Here is a 19552-nt window from a genome sequence, read left to right as displayed (position 1 = left end):
GAATACATATAGAATATAACTTATATAATTACATATTACATAAAAATAAACTATAAATACTACTCACACATACACATGTGCACATACATGTAGATATACTCACATGCATATACATATTAAAAATTCTAATATATACACATACATGAACATGTATATATACACGTATATGTGTATATACATATATTTCTATATATGTGTGTATATATATGCACACACATACACATTATATATGTGTGTATACATTTATATAAGTGTGTATAAAATATTTATATGAAACATTTAGATTTAGATATCTAATTATATTGTGTGTGTGTGTGTGTGTGTGTGCGTGTGAATAAAATGTTTACATGAAACAGCTTTATATATAATTAGATAAAATACATTTTTTTTATGAAATCTTCCCCCAATGTCCATTTCACCCATCCCCGCTGGGTGCTGGGGAGTGGCGGGTGGGGGATGCCAGCTCAGCATGGCACTTACTTGAACCCCATCTGCTTCTGTTCCCCCCCCAAAACCCTGTCTTAGTGCTCCCCCGATTGAACATTACACTTCCACTGATTTGATATAATAATTTATTCGATCGAATGACATTTAGTACCACAGTTTTTTTACCAGTGACATAACAAATGTATACAGCTGATACAATGGCTTTCATTTACAAACACCAACTTAAGAAATGCATCGGACGGTTCAATGTATTGTTCTGGTGTTACTTACTGGACACAGTAATTTTTTTCAGGTAAAAATTCAGCATGTTCTGTGCAGTTCTTGGACTGCCGGGCCAAGAACTTCCTCGTTCACAACTTCCTGTGACTGCAGGAATTACAGCGGTCAAAACATTGTTGAAATGTCACTTTAAGCAGCTTTTTTTTTTTTTCCAAAAAATTAACAAGAAAAAAATTAAGATAATTATTGAAAAAGTGCAACAACCGCTTTTTGTAGAAGCAATGTATCATCGGCCAGAGGGGTAGGAGGTGGTCGAAGGAGATGTGACCACTGGAGGGTCTTGGAAGTGGATTTACAGGGCCTGTTGGCATAAGTGAACCTGAAGCGCAAATCCCACAACCCAAGCTGGGGCTGTGCCTCGTCCCACTGAGCCGGTCCAACTTTTCAACCAATGTGGCAACGCAAAATGGCTACAAAATACCCCACAGTGATCCCTGCCTTTGGCTGGGATAATGACCGCGGCATGCCAGGTAATTTGGCATGATCACTGGCAGCACTTGGCCTTCAAGCCTTCTCCCCCTGTGCAGGAGCCGTCTCCTGCTTGGAGACACCACCCCAGGCAGCTGCACGGGGACCCAGCTGTGCCACGAAGGTGCAGGGACCATGCAGCCAAGGTTGCCCATTACCCACCACCCCAAACAAACAGCTGGTCTCTTGATTTTACCACCACTGTGAGCACAAGGTCACCCAGCAGCTGAGGGAGGGCTCTGCTCTCCATCCAGGGCCAACCACCTGTTTTTCCTAGTCTCACACCTGGGAACAGGGAAGGGCAGGGTGTAGGAAACTGCTTTAACCCACCTTGGGTGTCTGGGCCTTTTCCTCGGTGTGATTCAGGGCAGCATCGATGCTGGACAGATGTACACCTCTGACGGACAGGCTCTGGGAGAGTTGCTGGGAGCAGGTTCAGTGAAGGTCCTGGCATGGCCCTTCCATGCAGATGCTGGCCACTGGGCTCCCAGCCCCTCCAGGCAAACCTACATTGACCCCGCAGCACTTGAGGGGAGGCACGCTGGGCTGAAGGCTTGCTCAGAGCACGCCAAGCCAAACCAGCCCTTCTCATTGCGCTATTCCCTTCATTGCTCTTCACCCCGACTCTGCCATGTGGTCCTTTTGGCTGCCCACCTTGGGCTTTCGAGCTCTTCCTCTTGCTCCTCTAGGCACAGCAAGTTTCTCTCTCCTCAAGCTCCAAGACGCCCTTCCCATGGTCCAGCACAGCTCTGGGCGCGATGCAACGGCCGTCACTCTGCAGGGGACCAGCCTGCAAGAAGCCAAGCACGGCTCCACTGCCCTTGCAGCAGCACATAAGCGGCACCTGGGCATCATGCTAGGCTTCAACGCTGGGGCCAGCAACTGAGGACAACACCACAGCGCCAACCTGGGGATCACCAGCTCAACGCAGAGGTGAAAGGCAGAAACATCTGCTCTAAGGCCCTGCAGGTCCGGCTCCGACAACACTGACTGTGCAAGACATACCAATTTCACAGCAAGCTCCCGTGGCCACAGTTCCTCCCAGCACGGCTGCACTCGGAGCACTGCTCTATCATCTTCCCAGCTGTCACGCTAGTCTCTCCGTGACCACCACAGGCCACTCTGAGCACATGTGGTTGGTTGATTGCCTGCCGACGGGTTCATTTTTATGCTTGTGGCTCACTTCAGACCAAGTGCTAAATCTTCCCCTTCCACTGGGGGCAGGGGATAGCGGACAAGCTCTGCACAGCGTCCTGCTCTCCCAGACAGGCCTGCCTCCCTCTCTGCTTGCCAGCTGGATGAATCCGCCAAGCAAAGTCTGGGATTCCTCGGAGGTGATATTTCGCTGTTGGTAATGGGCACTTCTTGGATGTGCACTTTGGTAAGCAGATAATGAGGCCAACAACACAAATTTCTGTTATTTTTAAATCCTGTTTGCAACTAGCCTATATATAACATTACCATCACTTACGAGGTGTGACGTTCACCCACATTAAAGTAACTAACTTATTTATAATTTATCTCTATGACATCTGGAGGATTTAGCAACATTTACACATCATGAGACCATGTAAGCCGAACTACTCCGGTTTTGTCTGAGCTTCCTAAGAGGTGCACATGCAACGGTCTTCGAGTCCTGGCAGTCGTGGGCTCCTACAGCAAACTGTAAAGACACCTACCTGGGACCGCTCACGGGCCTGTTGCTTGTTAGCTAGCACCTCACTCAGTTCAGCCCTTCTATGTCTAAAGAAACACCATGAGAAAGCTAGCATGTTAAGACCATGGACAGGCATCAGTAACACAGAAGATATCCACTTCAACAGGTGAACTGGGCCCAAATGTGCATACAGGCAAACAGGTGACCTGCATGAAATCACACGTTCAAGGCATGACCTTCCAGAAGATGGGCATCCTCTGCCACCCATCAAAACCAACACCATTTCCAATTGCCCATTTTGCAAAGGCAGAAGAACACATCACTTTTTGCCACCAACTTGGACAAAAAGACAGAAGCGGCTGGGGCACTGCACAGAAAATACTGTCCACAAGGAATAACATGGAGGCAAACTTCCTATCAATCATCAGGATCCTTGTTTGAAGCTGCTCTAAAATGCTACACTCCTTCCTTGCTTTTTAAGGAGTCTGAACCACGTGGGCCAACAGAACATGTAATGCTGCCTTCTGACACATCTCCGTCACCTACAAACTCCCCCTCTGGTTAACAGCTGTGGTTCCCTACATTTATTGACAACATTTATTTCCTTTAGGGTTTTAGGTTCGTGCTCTGTATCCCATTAGGATGTCACAGTCTCAGGAAATCAGTCTCCCGTGAGAAAACGCTAGTGGAGAGCTGGGATTGTCAGGGAGAGCCCGGCTGAACCGCGGATGTCAGCTCACCCGAGAGCAGCTATTGCACGGACTGAACCAGCCTAACCTAGAGGAAGAGTCAGAGCGTCCAAGGAGGTCCAGGTCCGGTTCAACACTGCCTCTTCCCCCTGCCACCAGCCCAGGTGGCTCAGAGCTCTGGGAAGTTCAGATCCAAAACCTGAACCAGATTATATCTGTCCCTGATCTAAATTAATGTAAGATTGCAGAGAAGGAAAAACAGGTTACTAAACCCCACTCACCATCCAACTAACCAGCTGCTGAAATGCTTTGGAAAGGGTGTTCAGATGGGATAGAAGAAAAAGGCGTGTTCTCCTTTCCTCCAAAAGTTACCAATTTCCACAGGGAAACCCTTTTGGTTTTGCACCAGCCAAGGAGCAGGTTTCCAGAGAAAGCCCTGTGCCCCGAGACGGGCCACTGACACAGTCTTCATCATCCCGGGAAGTGTGGTCTGAAACCCGTTTTGCCCCGCGCTTGGGACCGGGTGTGTTACTACAGGCTAGCACAGGCCCGCGGGCCGGTCTGGTGGCACGTCGTGAGAGCCGCCTACCCCGACAACACGTGCGGTCTCTGCGGGAATTACCTACTGCGGTGGGATACACAAAACGGCTGCACGTGGAAATGAGGCCTCTGGAGGAGCCTGGGCACTGCTGGAAACACAGCGCAGCCAGAGAAATGACTTGTTATTGACCAGCATCTTCTCTGACATTTTGCGGCTGTCATTCTTGGCTTCCAACATGATCCAGTCAATGATGAGGGGAAAGGGAAGTATTATTATTGTTATTATTATTAATAATAATTATTATTTTTAGCATTTCAAATAAAACCATGTTGTGTTGTAAACAGAAGCTCATTCCTCAGGTCTGCCCAGTCCCATCTAAGGTTTATGCTTGAAGTGGGCTTCCACTGAAACAAAGACCACAAAGAAAACAAAGTTAAAACAAGGACCAAGACAACGCCTGGCAGGCAGGCAGCACACCCCCACAAGTCCACCCCGCGGATGGACGTTAGCCAGGACTCATCCACACCAGGCCTGCGCACGTACAACCGCGAACGCACACAAAGCCCAGGCCAGGGAATGTCTTTCGCTGCCGTTATCCCGTTTGGGATTATCCGCAGCAAACCAGGGCACCACTGCCACAATTTGTGCTCGCCCACAAAGACGGGCTGAGCTTGTGTCGCAGCCTTGGCCCAGCGGAGCTCTAAAGTGTCTGCACGCCAGTCCCGCAGCGGAAATGCTGCTCAGCAGTGACCTTGTGGCAGGATGGACTGGTAAATCATGAACCCTGAGCAAAGCAGATGCCCTTTGATGGGGCAAAGAGGCACTAAAGCCCGACAACCCCTCCTCTATACCATTTCCATGCCAAGGGCCCATCCTGGACTAGCAAGCCCCCGGCGGAGYGAGAGGGCACATTTCTTTTGCAGGTCCTTGGCCTGCTGCTGCTCTTCATAACTGAGGGATTGATCATCCTTATTACAGCACCGTGGACATCAGCCCAGGCAGCGCACGCACAGGAACCCTTCGTGTTAAGGGGGAGCAGCGAGATACCGTCCTCCTCTTCCAAATACGAACCCCTGTCTGTTTGGACAGACTTTGCCTCATCCCCGGGCAAGGGAAGAACTTCTCCATTCAGACTGAATTTAAGGGAGAAGCAGGAGTTGTTCCACCCCCGATCCCCCTTCCTGTTCATCCTGTTCTCCAACGGGAAATTAATGGGACGAGTTTGTTCTCCAGGCCTTGTGAGAAAACACACCTGCATATTCCTGAGGCAGCATCGGCCTGCTTATAACTTTCTGAAAGGTTGTAATCCATTCCAGCTGGTCGTCCTCCGTCTCGCAGGCGAAGAGGAATTTCCTGTCCGGGGTGACGATGGTTATCCCGTGCTGCCAGTGATTCCCCTGCGTGGATGGCGGGAGCCCTTCCAGGACCTTGTAGCTGTTCTCCTTGCTCCCGATGAACACTTCCCCTCTAGCGAAGGCATCCTAGAAGACAGCACACAGTGAGGCAGGAGCGCTCACGACGGGGAGCTCGGACACGGCTCGCTCTGCGAGCTGGCATCCGCACCGCAGCCGGAAACGGGAGCAGCAAAACACAGCACACGAGCCCTTCTCCCAGGGCTGGACACATCCCACAACCCACAGCTCGGCCCACCGAGACATAGGATCCCCTCCAGCCCCAACATCAAGGGATTCAAAATCCAGCCGCAGAAAAAGCTGGGACCAGTGCATGGTGTTTCCAAAGCACTTTTGGCAAATAACTGTGCGCTAGGTTACTACGCGCTGACACCAGGCAGATCCAGTCTAACGGAGCCTCTTGGCTCTCCAATCAGCCTGAGATCTCCTGCAGGTTTCCTCCTGCCGGCAGCCCAGGCACCTTTCCCTTACCAGGGGATCTTTGAAGTACATGAGCCTCCGGTCGTCCATGGTGAACCATCGCTTCTTGAATCCTTCTGTTTGCTGAAGAGCCAAAAAGGGATAAATTACACACCAAAGAAAAGCAGCTTGTTTCTCACTGGACACGACGCAGGAGCATCAGGGCGCTGCGGTCATTTCAGGCCGATCTGGAGACCCCGATGGGCTGGGGGGGATTCACGAAAGGTGGTTTCTGYGCCCACCCGAGGCAGCACAGCCAGGGCCTGGGACGGCTGCACAAACCGGGCTTGCGGGAGCTGCCAGGCCGAGGGGAACGGGGTAGCTTTGTCTGCAAAATGCTCTAGGGTTTCTTTATGTCTACTTACAAACTCAAAATATTGGCTTGTGCCTCATCCCCACTTACTGTTGCTTCACAGCTCGGCCTCGGCAACATCCCCAATTTCAGAGCTTGAGATATGGAGTTTGCTGTTATTTCAGTGCATGCAAAGGATACAAGGAAAAAGCGACACCCCTTACGCACGGGAAGGTGCACAAACACCACGGGAAAGGCTGCTTCCGGATCGAGCTTTACAGCACAGCCCAAGCTGCAGGCTGCCCCTCTCCGTCCCGCACTGCCCCAATTCCTCTGCTGAGGGATTCAGGTTCCCGACGCGAAACCAGACTCCGGAGCCCCCAGCAAAGCTCACGCCTCAGCCAGGCCTCGCGGGGCCACGCTGCCGGGGCCACGCCGCCGGGCCGGCCGCGCCGACGCTCGGGAGCATCGGGGTGCGAGGCGGGCGGCCCCGCTCGCTCCCGTCCCTGCGACCCGCCTGCAGGCTCAGCCCGATTCCCCGGCCGAAACGGGGACCGCGGCTGGGCCGGCCATGACCGGGCTGCGGGGCTGCCCCGGCGGGCGGCTGCGGTCTGCTCCCTTCGGTGCGGGGCGTCCTTCTGCGGCCGTCTGGCTGCGAGAGCCCACGTCTCGCTGGCACAAATCAGGCCTGCCCCGGTCCTGCAAGGGCTGCTCACCAAACGGGCTTCAGCAGGACACAAAAGTGATCGCGAACAGTTTCATCTGGCCGGGACTTCCAAAACGAGCCTCTTTAACTATGACCATTCTCTCTCCCTCCCCCCTTTCCCTTTTAAAAGGAGGAAAGAATTTAAAGGTCAATTTAGAAGCTGACTCTGGCTTTGGTAGAAACGTTTTCCTGAGTTTGAAACGATGAATTCAGCTTTAATAAAAAAAAAAGAAGGAAAATCCCCAGACTGAGCCCGTATTAGGAGCTGCTCTGTGGATCTGAAGTCAGGCGGTAACACAGGGCAGCTGGGAGGGAACTGGCTGCTGGGAAACCCAAACCTCGCAGACGGAAATCGCGGAAAGCATCAGCCGGTTTACTGCGGCCAAGGGCCACTTCTGTCCACGCACAGGAGCGGCAGCGCTTTCGCAATGCAGAGCTACAACCCTCCCCTCTCGTTACAAGGACGCTGCCACGATGAACGTGATCTATATTTGTATCATTGGACTTGATCAAGATAAGGCATTGCACTAAGCTGGCGTTCACACAAGGCTCAGGCCAGCGTGCTTACAGCAAAGGAAAACAAAAAAGTAGCCCACATCTGGCAAACTTGGCTGCTAACGCAAAGAGCGTGGGAGCGCCTTCAAGCACAGACGGGAAGATGACCACCGCTTTTCAGATGCTGCGTCCCCCGGCTGCAGCTCGGCATCTCCGGACCGCCGGCTGGGAAGGGGCAGGTAACGGGGAGGCGACGGCCTCCAGGGAGGGACGGCAATCGCAGCCCCCGCCACCAGGGCTAGACTTGACCCAAATGCCAGCCCCACGTCTGCCCCCAGGTGGCTTCCCTTGTCTTCTCGTTACCGTGCCCAAAGAGCGGAGCTGTCACCCGCTCGGGTGGTGACACCCTCCCTGTGCAGGGCTTGGGAGCTGCTCTGCAGCTCGCACAGGTCCTCGCCCGCGCAGCCCAGGGCGGACAGACATCAACGTCTCCCTCTCTGCAACACGAGACCAGCCTGGCACAGGCAGCAGACCTTGGCCGCAGGGTTGGGAGCGCAGGTGGGGAAGGGGCAAGCTCGAAAGACTCCTCTATGAACACGTTCGGGGCGTTCAGGCTTTGCCTCTCCAGAGAAGGGGAACTGGTCCCACCAGTGCACCCTTCTCGGCCCTGTACGGGGAGACACGTTTTAGACGGACTGCGGAAATGTTTTGTATCCTACCTTTGGCCCTGTCTTCTCCATGTACCCTTCCTTCAGGTAGTTTCTAGAAAGCTTTGGCACCAGCTGGAGCAACCAAACAGGAAAGAAAAGAGTTAGATGGATGGAGCTGGGGGGTGGCACGCGCAAACGGGGTGGCCGTGGGCAGGTGGAAGGGAGCTGGTGGGAGGAACGGGAACAGACCCGCCGCAGCTCCCCCGCAGGCCCCAGACCATGCGACCGCCCTCGTCAAAAGCTGTTGTCACACTTTTAACGTGCCTACGGCAAACGGGCTGATGCAGAAACATGAAGCATCTCTGCAGCAGCTCAGCAGCAAAGYGAAGAGCCTCGAGAGAGCCCCCGGGCCAAATCCTGCTTCGCCGGTCTGCTCTGGCGACAAATCCTCCCCGAATCCCCTGGGAACTGAGCCGCGACTGCCTGGCGGGCGATTTGCCCCAGGTAGGGGCTGGGAAAAACCGGAGACCTTTCTGCAGGACAGTGGGTCCCCATCCTGCCCGAGAGGGTTTCGGGACCCGCTCCCTGCCATGTCCCGGCGCCGCTTGGTCTCCCGCTACTTCAAACCAGACCCACACCAGCCCTAAGGGGCCTTTTGCCTTTAAAACACTATTAACACATGATGCCTGTGAACTCCCCCTTCCTGGAGATATTCCTGACAATAATTACCAGTGCCTGGGATATTTTTAACGCTGCTCAGTGAAGACAAGCCAGGAGCTGTGAGATCTTTGCAGATGCCTTTGAAAGGCTCTTGAAAAGAGACGAGGGAGCCTCACCAACAAGCGGAGCTGACAGGTCTGATTAAACACTCCTCTGCCTCCCCCTCCCGTGCCTCCTGCCTTTTAGTTAAACAAGTTATTAATGGCTCGGCTTTCAAAACCAAACTCCTGCAACATGTAATTCTGTCCAACAGAAAGCTCTGATCAAGCAGATATGTGCTTGAACAGAAAAAAAAACGCCCCAAAATACAACAGCCCAAAGAATCACAGAGCTGCTTTGCAACAAGCCGGAGCATCCGCGTCTCCAGCTGGCAGGCAGCGAGCGGCTCGGCTTCCCGCGCGGATGCTGCGGGCACCACCAGCTTGCTGGGCAGAGCATCCACCGTGCTGGAGCGCTGTGTCCGGGGGATGTTCGCCCCAGCTCAGCGCTGGAGACGGGTCCCCAAACACTTTGGGGGGCTGGTCAATTTTTCAAGGTCGTAAATTAAAAACCCTTGCTAAATGTCACGCTACTCTGTTTCCCCCATATAACAATCAAAGAGAAGGGGAAGATAAATAAAAATATCAACAGTTCATCTCCCACCAGCACAAGTGTGAACAAATCTAACTTCTCATTAACTGCGGGGCAAAATAGGGACTATTTTAGGCCCGTGGGTTTTCCTGGCAATTCTGTGCAGATGAGTCAACCAATTTTAAAAATATTAGAAGATATGGAGAGGGGGGAAAAAATGATCAAGGAAAGAACGCGCTGCCCAGGGACTGTATTGCTACAGTGGGCTGATGAGGCTCTTGTTATGGTTTTTAGTATTTACCCACTTCACATAACTACTTGTATAAAACGGTCTGAAGTCCTTCACGTGGGGGACTGGGTACCAGCCATGGGACCTTTCTCCTTCCTCCTCCCCTCGCTCTCCCTCTGGGATGCGCGAGCAGCTCCCCAGCGCCGCGTGAAGCTACCGCAGCACAACTCGTAATATTACAGCAACTACCTTTTACAAAGACACGTGCGGCTTCTGGCACCGCATGGGTGACAACGCTGGAATTACTCACACGCATGACTCATATTTTGAGTCTGAGCACGTGTGTATGCGCCTGCGTGTGCGCACACGGTCACACACAGAGGGTTTCCAAGGCTGCACGTTGCTAACGGGTGCCGCACGCAGGCTCTACACCCCACCGCAATGATTTCAGCACGGCAATTGTGAGGCAGACGCTGAAGAACGGAGCCATCTCCGAGCTTTCCAGCTTGTTCACAAGATGCTAAAAACGAGTAGGGGGGGGGGGAAAATAGCGCAGGAAAACTCACATCGACATCGCTGGCTCCAGGGAACGCCACTTGTAAGTAATGAAAACGCGCTGCCCGAATGGCATTGAACCAATCCACAATTTCCTAATAACGAGGAAAAAAAAAGCAAAGTGAGTAACATACAGTCAGCACACAACAAAACGACGTGATCCTGCTACGTTTCATCTCTCCCGTCGCTTTGTCCCAAGCGACAGAGCCCGGTTTAGCGGCAGCTCTCAAACTAAGCCCGGGTTCCCCACGCTGCCGTGGACGAGGAGCACCCGCAGCACCCGCTGAGCCGCTGTGCGCACCGGGGCCTCTCCCGAGGGGCAGCACCAGGCATCCCACCACCCTCCCGGCCTTCGAGACGTCCCCAGCGAACACCCAGGGGGGTTCCGGAGAGGGAAGGACTTCGGCACGTCGCTGCAGGGGGAAAAACAGCATCAAATCAGTATTGGAAATCCAGTTCATCTGCCGCATCTGACTCCATATTCATGCTGCTGCTAATTTTTTCATGCTGGTTTTATTTGCAAAGAACGAGGTGCTTGCACTCTGCTTCCCAGCCAAAACCCAGCGGTGACCAGCTGGAGAGGAGAGCCGGGGTCTGGTGCTGATAACGAACATGCTGGGCACGGGTTGACTCTTGCCAGACCTCCCCAAAACAGCATTTATTTCAAGTGTCCACACCAGGAACCGGCAGCATCAGCTGCTCAGCCCAGGTCAGCACTCGGGAAACACCGGTGCGACGGCGCAGGGCCCTTTAGCCCCAGTAATACCCACCATTAACGCCCCCTTCATCATCAGACCTGTAGTCTCGCCCCGGATTACACCGGGGGGAAACCGAACCAGAGGAGGCCCCAGGACCTGCCAGACAACCTGTAAACACAGCTTGTGGGAGGGAGGAAGATGACCGGAGAAATGCATCCAAACCCACGCAGCCTGCTCCGCTCGCCCAGCGGATCCCGGCCACCCATCCCTCCAGCAATGGAAAACCGACTGCAGGCAGGAGGCAAGACAGATGTTTCAGCACCCGATTCCCACGCAAATGCTGAGGCTTTACCAATATATTTCAGTGTTTTGCTAAAAGAGGGACCAAGTCTCTCTGTCTTTGGCTTTATACTGCATATTCGAGAGTGTTCTGCAAAAAAATCGATAGCGATATTGAAGTCCCGGCTGACTTTCACAGATGCTCTGGCACTTCTTCCTTTCCTTGGCAAGGATCTCTCCCAGGTTGTGATTCCCCCCCCCCCCCCCCCAAAAAAAAAAATAGTGGTGATTTACTTGTTTGTTTAAAACTCATCCATTGATTCACCTCTGGTGAGAATTGCAGAGCTTGCACTGCACTCGTCTTTTTGAAGGTTTCACTGGGAAATGTCATATTAATTTTGAGTAAGTGATCTGCACAGGGCACTTTCAAATACTGCCTTACATTCGAAAGGGATGGGCAAATTAAAGGCATTTTGGAAGGGAGGTGTAACAGCTGTCTGCACCTGGCTGCTCAGCTGCGAGGGGCCCGGCACTGAACTATCGGCTGTTATTAATACATGTGAAGCATCATACTTCACACATCAGGGACACTTTCAATGAGCCAGACTTGATGCTAAAATAAACACTTGCAACTCTTTTAGGTGAGGCTGCTGTAGCATAGGAAAGACCATATCAAAGTAGAAGTCAGCCTCCGGTAAGATTTAAATGTTCATATGTTTTAAAATGATTAGAAAATAATTTTGGAGATCTCAGTTTTACAGAGTTGAATTTGAGATTCCTCAAAAACAGTCTAATGGGGCAAACACCCATCATCTGAAAGGTCAGATGCTTTGCTTTGGCTCGTTAATCTATTTCAAGCTGAAGGAAAAAAACCATAATAGAACAATAACAAAGAAATGTTTCGGAAAACGCTGACCTATTTGTCTGAGGTTCGACCCACCACTTGCTTCTCTACCTGCAGCAGCTAAGCAGACCCCAGACAGCAGCAGAAAGAGGATCAGCAGGAGGAACTGGGCTCTAAAGTTAATGATGACCAAAACAGGCTGGAGGTTATGCAAAATAAGCTGCCATGTTAAAATGTTTGTATTTCGTATAAACATCACCAAACGGAGGGCTGTACTGCTGATGTACGACTTCTTGTCTGAAGGTGGCCTCCTTGACCACGACGTGGGATCGGGCTCACCCTGCAGCGAAGCCGGAGGTGAAACCGCCATCGACTCCAGAGCATTAATCCCATTACTGGAGGGAAGGGGCAACACCAACTTTCTTTGCACAAACCTATACTTGCGTATGTAACCCCAGAAGGCTTGATTGCTAAAAATGTACTGAATTTGCGGGGTATATAATTATGAGCAATACTGCAGATGCAGTGAGGAGATTATAGCTGATGTATTAAAACAGCATAAAACTGCTCAGTGTTTTCATGCAGGCAGATAACTTCTCATTAGCAGAGATTCCTTTCACTGCTTTATGTCTCAGAGCGAGCAGAGAAAATGAACTACTGCCAGCACCTTTGCAAATGGCTCTTCTAGCCTCTCAACTGCTTCCTAATTTAAGTGCCACTGCTGGCTCCCACGCCACATGCCTGACGATGCCACCCTTCCAGCCCCCGTCCTGAACCGGAGCCACCCACACTGCAATGCCAGTCGCAGACTAACAACGCCGGATAAAAATGCATCTTCTCGCTGTACCTGCTGACTCCAGACTGCTCAAAAATCCCTGGAGCTCCAGCCATGGACCCCGCAGGCATTACTCCTCCTGCTGCTGCCGAGCCCCTCATGCCCCCTCTTCGCTTACTGAAAGCTCCTGGTGTCGCTCAGAAAAGGAGGAGCACTGGGGAAGAGGTTTTTGCTAGCTTACCCGGAGAAGATGCAAAGATCTGGGTTTGCACCCTGAAGGGTGGCCTTTCTTGGAGAGTCAGCCCACATCTGAGGATCCTAGGGGCGATGGTAACGCAAGCGGGGATGGCGGAAGCACACTGCAGCTTTCCACGCTGCTCCTGAGGTGGCTTGAGGGACAAGTCCTGTAGAGGGAGCTTCAGCCACGGACAGGAGCAGTGGGAGACCCACTCCGACAGCTTCCCGTCCGGGTGCTGCGCTGTCGGGAGCAGCACCAGCGCAACCGGGTTCAAGTATCAGAACAGGTTTTGATGGCACAGCCCCTAAGACCCATCTCTTTCAAACCTCGCTGCTCTCCTCTCCTCCTGGCCATGCACAGAGAGCTCCGGTCATCTCGTAAACAGCTTAACTCGGTTACTTTAATTCTGCATTTTAGGTTATTTCTATATTCATTTTCAATGGACAAAAGGCCCTGGTTGTGTATCACCATCTCCCACTGCTCAGATGGAGACTTGGGGGTAGATAAGGGCCTCTGTCTCCAAAGGTCTTCACCTTCTGCACAGCATCAGCAGGGGAGGCAGAGATAACCGAAGGAAAGGGGTATGTATTTTTGCTGTAACTTTAGGGTGAACACCAGCAGCTGGAGGCCAGGATGGCCAAGGCCCAGCCCTCTGAAACCAAAGAGCTGTGCTCGAGTGTGGTCTGTGGCCACAGAGATCCTGCAGTGACCCCAGCAGATCAGGTCTGCTAAGCAGATCTACAGCTCCAAGGGAGCCTTAGGTCCACCCCAGGCTGCTGTGAACCTCTGCTGCTGGGGAAGCATGCAAAGATGGTCCGAGCCCGACACTCAGCCTGGTACCTCCACGCTCCTGCTCTTACCAGACACCTACATTGCAGAAGCGCCAGGGTGCGTCTGGTTTTGTGGCAGAGGAGCCAAGCGGCAGACAGCACCCAGCACGCCGAAGTGGTGCTGAGCTCTTTGACGGAAGGAAACCCCAAGCCCTGCCGTGGTGGGAGGCCAGCCACGCTGCGACGGGGCTGCGCTGGGAGGGATCAAACCCCAGGTAACAGAGCTGAGGGCCGAAACCCGGCAGGCAGCACCTCCCCTTGGGGGAGGCAGCACTCGCTGCGTGTGTCCAGGGGGTCGGAGGGGACACGGTGGGACTTCTGGGGGAGCGCAGGAGGGAGCCAGAGCAGTGGCGGATCCCACGCAAGCCTCCAGTCTCCAAGCTTACCCCAGCTGCATGAACTTCTCTCACCCCTCAACTCAACCAAACGGACAGACCAATTTCAGGGAAGTCTAAAGAAGTTCAGCTTACAAGTTACTGGGTGACATCAGAGATCTTCCTGTTGCCGCTGCTGATACGAAGGCAGAGTGACTCTGCCAATGTCCATGGGGTTTGACCATGAGACCACAAGTTCAGACCAGTAAATCCTCCCTAGAGCAACAGGCTGAACTTCACAAACTGCGGTTCCACAAGGGCCACTGGCAAAGAGGTCATCATTTTAAAACCAAAAGTAAATGACAGTAAACTCCTGACCCCACTCCTGGTCTGGGTTTCCCCACATCCATCTTTCGGCCCCAGGGTGAAGGACATCTCTCTTCTGTGCGCAGCTGGACTGAGCGGCTTTTTGGAGCTCAGCAAACCCTGAACAGGCATGACAGTGGGACATGTTCTTCACCAGAAAGAGAGCTTCTTCCTCTTTTTCAATTTAAAGTGTGGCCAAGTAGGTAACTGACAGCAACTTGAGGGATACATTGCTGTGCTAAAACAGCGCCGAGAGCTGCCTGCTGCACGGTACGAGACTTGCACACCTCGTCGCTCGGAGAGCAGGGAGGGGAGGGTGAATTCGGGAGGAGCCCGGCCGGAGCAGCCTCCCGGGAGGCAGAAACAGCAGCGCTCCTCCCTGACCGAGGCCCCGGGTGCACGGGCTGAACCAGGCTCGAGGCTGAAGGGACACAGCCCTGCTACTAAACCGCTGTGCGCGAAGCCATCGGGAGGCGCGCAGGCACAGTCGAGCTGCGCTGCCTCCCTGCCGAGGGGCAAGACCTGCCTCAAGGGGCAATCACTGCTTTCTTTTTATATGCAAACATAAAGAGAGAGCCTTCCTTTATATTTGTATATTCAACAGCACACATAGAGACACACAGCCATCACAGGTATATTATGCATATGTGTATTGTATGTATATATGTGTGCATGTGTGTGTATGTTTTATACACACTTTTGAAAACAAGCTGGTATTACAAAAACAGGCAACGCCACTAACTAACCCAACCTGACACACCAATTTCTTCCTACCAGGAGTACCTGAGCTAGCCGTGAACTGCATTTAAATTCTCTGCAGCACAGCCCTGCCAGCACAGAAGGCTTCCTCCAGGTCTCCCTCGCAACCTGAGCGATAGCACACGAGAGATCAGCTTTGCTCATCTTCAAATCAAGGAAGTCTTGGTTTTTGGCGGCATTATTGGCCTATATAGTCTGGAGATGAGTGACTGTGCTAGGAGCAGAGACTGCTTATCGCTAGCAAAGCTGTCTGGCTCGCCACGCCTGGGTGAACAGAGAACTGGCTGCGCACAACTCTGCGAATCCCACCATGCCCGCCCACATAGGATTGCCCCCAGAAAGCCTCCCTGACACACAGGACCCCTTTGCTGAAGGTAACTTCAAAGGACAGAGGCCCCAGGACAGCCAGAGGAAAGTAAGCATGACATGAACATGACAGCTTTAGGTTCTGACTAAGTGGCCATTCCCAACCTAAGTTTTATGGTAAGCCCCAAGCATTTGAGGGAGGGAAAAAAGGAGGAAAGAGGTCAAAATGAGACTGTGAGACGGTACCCACTACAAGCCCGCCCAGTTCTGCTCTCTGAATGGACACTAATCCATGGAGACAAAACTCAGCCACGGAAACACACTGCTGGTAAGTTCAAAGGGCGATTGGGATGACTGGTCACTGATCTTCATGGTGGCCTCATGGGCTGACGCCTATCTGACACCCTCTAGGAGGGCTGGGACCCAACCCCCTTTCTTGCTGCGCTGGCCTTGGTGTCCCACTCTCCTCGATATGCAATGACCATCCCAGGCCCGGGAGCCCTGCTCCCTGGCACCTCCCTGCAGAGACAAGATGGGAATAAAGCAAGGTGATTTAGTTCAATACAAACATGCACATTTGCCTTTTGGAAAGCACAAGACAAGCAGAGAAAACCAATTCCTCATTTCTCCTTCAATCCAATTCGCTCCCCTCTTGCAAGTCTTTAGATCAAGTCCACTCAGCTCTCCTTTCTCCATTGGGACAGAGGAGCTTGCCTCAGAAAAGCCTCTGCCCCCTAGGTCTTGTTGCAAGCAGAGAAACTGCAATTCCCTTTCAAGTGCCAAGAGGTGCTGTGGGGGAAGAGGGGAGCATCTGCCCCTCCTTCCAAACTAATAGTGCAAAAAACCACTCAAATCACTGCCTCCATCAGCAGCAGGGTGCTGTCTCCTGGGCTGCCCTATGCAACACCCATGACCCTGGTCAGCTTTAGCCGGGTTTTCAGACAGAGCTTCCCTACAGCACATCATGCCCCGAGCACAGAATGTGTGAGTTAGTCCACCCAGCCCAGCTTATGACTGCAGACTGCATCCATGAACCAAGGAGAACCCACGGGGGGAGGTACAGAGATATCACAAACTGCCCAACTGCTCTCAAAGCCACTTGCCACAAGGAAACATGTCCAAGTTGGAGTTTTGTGCTGTCTACAGGCAGACATTATTACAGGCTTGTAATGGTCATGTAACTTCTACCACGTTCCCCCCTCTGCTCAAACACTCCCAGGAAGCTGTTTCTATTCCTTTCCATTTGCTTCCTATTAATTAAAAGACCAGGTTTGCAAACTTTGTGCTTGGAAGTCCATACGCCAGGACACGACAAATACAGTTGAAGCTTGCTGTGCATCCCTTACCCTGGTTCCTCCCACACCCACAGCAGTTCATGGCTTGATCAGAGTCTGGTGTGACACGGCCAGTGGCTCTGTGGAGCATCAATCCCACAGGACCACAAACAAACCTTTCTCATTACCTCCATGCTCTCACCTTGCCATCTTCATGATAGACAAAGATGTTCCTTGTGCTATTGTCCTTCAAGTAAGTGATCTGTAGTCCATGCGGGTTCCCTATTTTTGCAGGCTGGAAAGTTGCATTTAAATGTTCAATCTTCATAATTGCTTTGGGTTCTTTTGCCTGGAAAACACAGCTGAGTGAGCAAACACCTGAGAATCAGCTTTCAAACAAGCAAGCAGTTCACTTTGTCAAAAAAAATCTTGATTGAGGCCATTAGCTAAAAAATGACCAGCCCCCAAAACTGCCTGGTGTTAACATAACAGAGATTTTTCAGAGGCAACAACGAGTGGCTTCTGCCAGCCTGGGAAACCCTTTTTCTGTTTTGGAAATTCAGTGGAGTTCATATAACGTTCAGAAAGGGGAGAAAGAATTCAGCCCAGAAGCAGGATGGATGGGCCAGGTTTCAAGTCAGGATTTTGTGCTATACGGACAAGCTATTTCGGCAGGCCTCCTCTCCCAGCCTCTTTTCAACTGCCTCCTGACTCCTACATCTCCTCCAGCCTCTTCACCTCCTGCTAAATGGCCAGTATTTACACCTGGATGAGCCCTATTAAAGGAAAAAGAAAAATGTTCAGCCAGACAAAAAAAAAAAAAAAAAAAAAAAAAAGCAGACTGCTAACTAACAGGCCAGCACGTTTTCTGCATCTCAAGCACCCACAGCCAGTTTGTCCTTGCCCTAGAAGGACCAAACATTACCCCGCAAGCCCGGGTGCTAGGCTGGCAGGACACACCATGCCCATTTCCACATCAGCCCCATCCTCTCACACGAGCTATTCGCCTCTGACTTGGCTCTGCAGTTTGCCCTCCAAACTGGGTACTCTCCCGAGAGAGAAAAACACATGTACCCTGCAGCCCCCCTACAGGGCGGCTCAGCCCATCCGTGAGTCTGGATCAAGCCCTCGCAAGCACCAATCCCACCTGCTCCCTCTGTGGCAGCTCTCGAATTTCTGCAGTGCAGTCTGTCTTCCTACAAAACATGTCTAGAAATTTAGCACCCTCCTAGGACTGCACAGAGAAGTGAAGTGCCAAACGTGAATAAAACGTCTTGAGAAATAAAGATTATGCTCTTGGCAACACCAGTTTTAGGCCACACTAAGCCCCCTGATTTACACCTGAAATTAAGTAGATGAAACCATCCCTGAAAACCAATTCCTGCCCTCTCAGTGGATGTGAATCAACCCAGACACGAAGCCGGCAGTCTCCAGACAGCAGCACTTGAGGTATGGGTGAGAGAGGCTCTAACTCCCTGGAAGCCAGGTGGCATTTGGACATATTTATATCTCTTTATTCTGCTTTAATGGGGACAAAACCGTATGGATTTTTTTAAAGGGAGTTAACCAGCTTTATGGTTTTGGGATCTGACTAGCTTCTAAGCTGTTCCATATCTTACGTACATCAGAGCTATCGCTGTAAGCTCTGAGAAGAACAGAGACGCACACGTGTGCGCACACTGACAGAAACGGAGAAGGTTTCCGCTCTCTCAAGGGTTGCCTGAGACCATGCAAGGAACTTCGCCAGGACCAACCACCACCACAAACCTCCCTGCCAAGACTGCGACGTATCCGCCTGGGTTCCTCTGTGGGTGCAGAGTCACAGCACGGACCTGCTGGTTGCTGCTGAGATTACGGCCAAAACCGCATCTCTCCCCTCAGAGCCTTCAAGCACCACAGGGAGCAGAGCAGTTGGTCTTCCTTGGCTGGAACAGGCCAAGACCAGCTCGGTGACCAGGTCTGAGCGAGCAGTTGTCCCAGCAGTGGGCTGGTGATGACAGTCAAAGCTGCAGGTGGAAAGGTGCGTTACCCACAGCCTGACACAGGCACGCAGCACCTGAAGCATCAAGAAATATGATCACGAACATCAAGAAACAGAAGAAGACTCCTCACTAGAGCCACCAGCCGTTCCCTGCACAAGCTCCTCCGTTGCAGGGGAAGGCAGGCGGCAGAGGGGGACATGGCAGTCAGACCGCCCAAGGCACGGTCCCAGGACGGTACCTGCATCCCATCAGCTGCACTGCACAAAGACTGCGAGCAGGCAAAGCAGCGGCTGTCTTTTTGCGTGGCTGTTCTTGGGGTTTTGCTGCGATTCAGGTGCAACACACACACCTCTCGCTGTCAACGCCACGAGCCCGACCTGCACTGCGGCAGAGGGTCTTGCAGCACAGATGGTCACTCAGCCGGACTGTGGCACCCCAGCACCAAGCAGAAGTCCCTGCCCTAGAGAAGATGCAAGCGCAACTTTGGGAACTTGGGGACTTGCCGTGGAATGAAAGCCGCCGGGGATGAGTGGGGTGGGGAAATCCCAGCAAAGAGGATGTGTCCAGACAGTGCAGTTCCCCCTACAGCTCTGGTCGACAATAAAGTAAAACAACTTTGAACTACTCCAGCAGTTAATAGTAACTGCATCAGGGCTGCTGGGACTTTCACTTCTCCCTTGGGAATGACTGGCTCTCTCCTACCCACAAGATGCAACTG

General features: G+C 52.2%; 1 protein-coding gene across 5 annotated transcripts in view; it reads right to left on the bottom strand.

The window, feature by feature from the left end:
• Positions 1-382: 382 nt before the first annotated feature.
• ADAP1 (ArfGAP with dual PH domains 1) overlaps positions 383-19552 on the bottom strand; it is a 70951-nt gene continuing 51781 nt past the window's right edge. For 2 of the 5 annotated variants that reach the window (XM_026083352.1, XM_026083349.1), the window contains 6 exons: positions 17055-17201; positions 10181-10264; positions 8165-8227; positions 5965-6036; positions 5334-5562; positions 385-4485 (listed from right to left, as the gene is read on the bottom strand). In XM_026083352.1, coding sequence (XP_025939137.1) covers positions 4457-4485; positions 5334-5562; positions 5965-6036; positions 8165-8227; positions 10181-10264; positions 17055-17201 — 624 coding nt within the window. In that variant the 3' untranslated portion in view covers positions 385-4456. Of the gene's footprint in view, positions 5563-5964; positions 6037-8164; positions 8228-10180; positions 10265-17054; positions 17202-19552 lie in introns of all 5 variants that reach the window. The other 3 variants (XM_026083347.1, XM_026083350.1, XM_026083351.1) reach the window with 2 other exon arrangements.

The sequence above is a fragment of the Apteryx rowi genome, unplaced genomic scaffold (assembly GCF_003343035.1).
Source record: "Apteryx rowi isolate R43461 unplaced genomic scaffold, aptRow1 scaffold_6, whole genome shotgun sequence".
Classification (NCBI taxonomy): domain Eukaryota; kingdom Metazoa; phylum Chordata; class Aves; order Apterygiformes; family Apterygidae; genus Apteryx; species Apteryx rowi.
The sequence above is the reverse complement of the archived record's forward strand: the minus strand, read 5'-3'. Positions and strand labels throughout refer to the sequence as shown.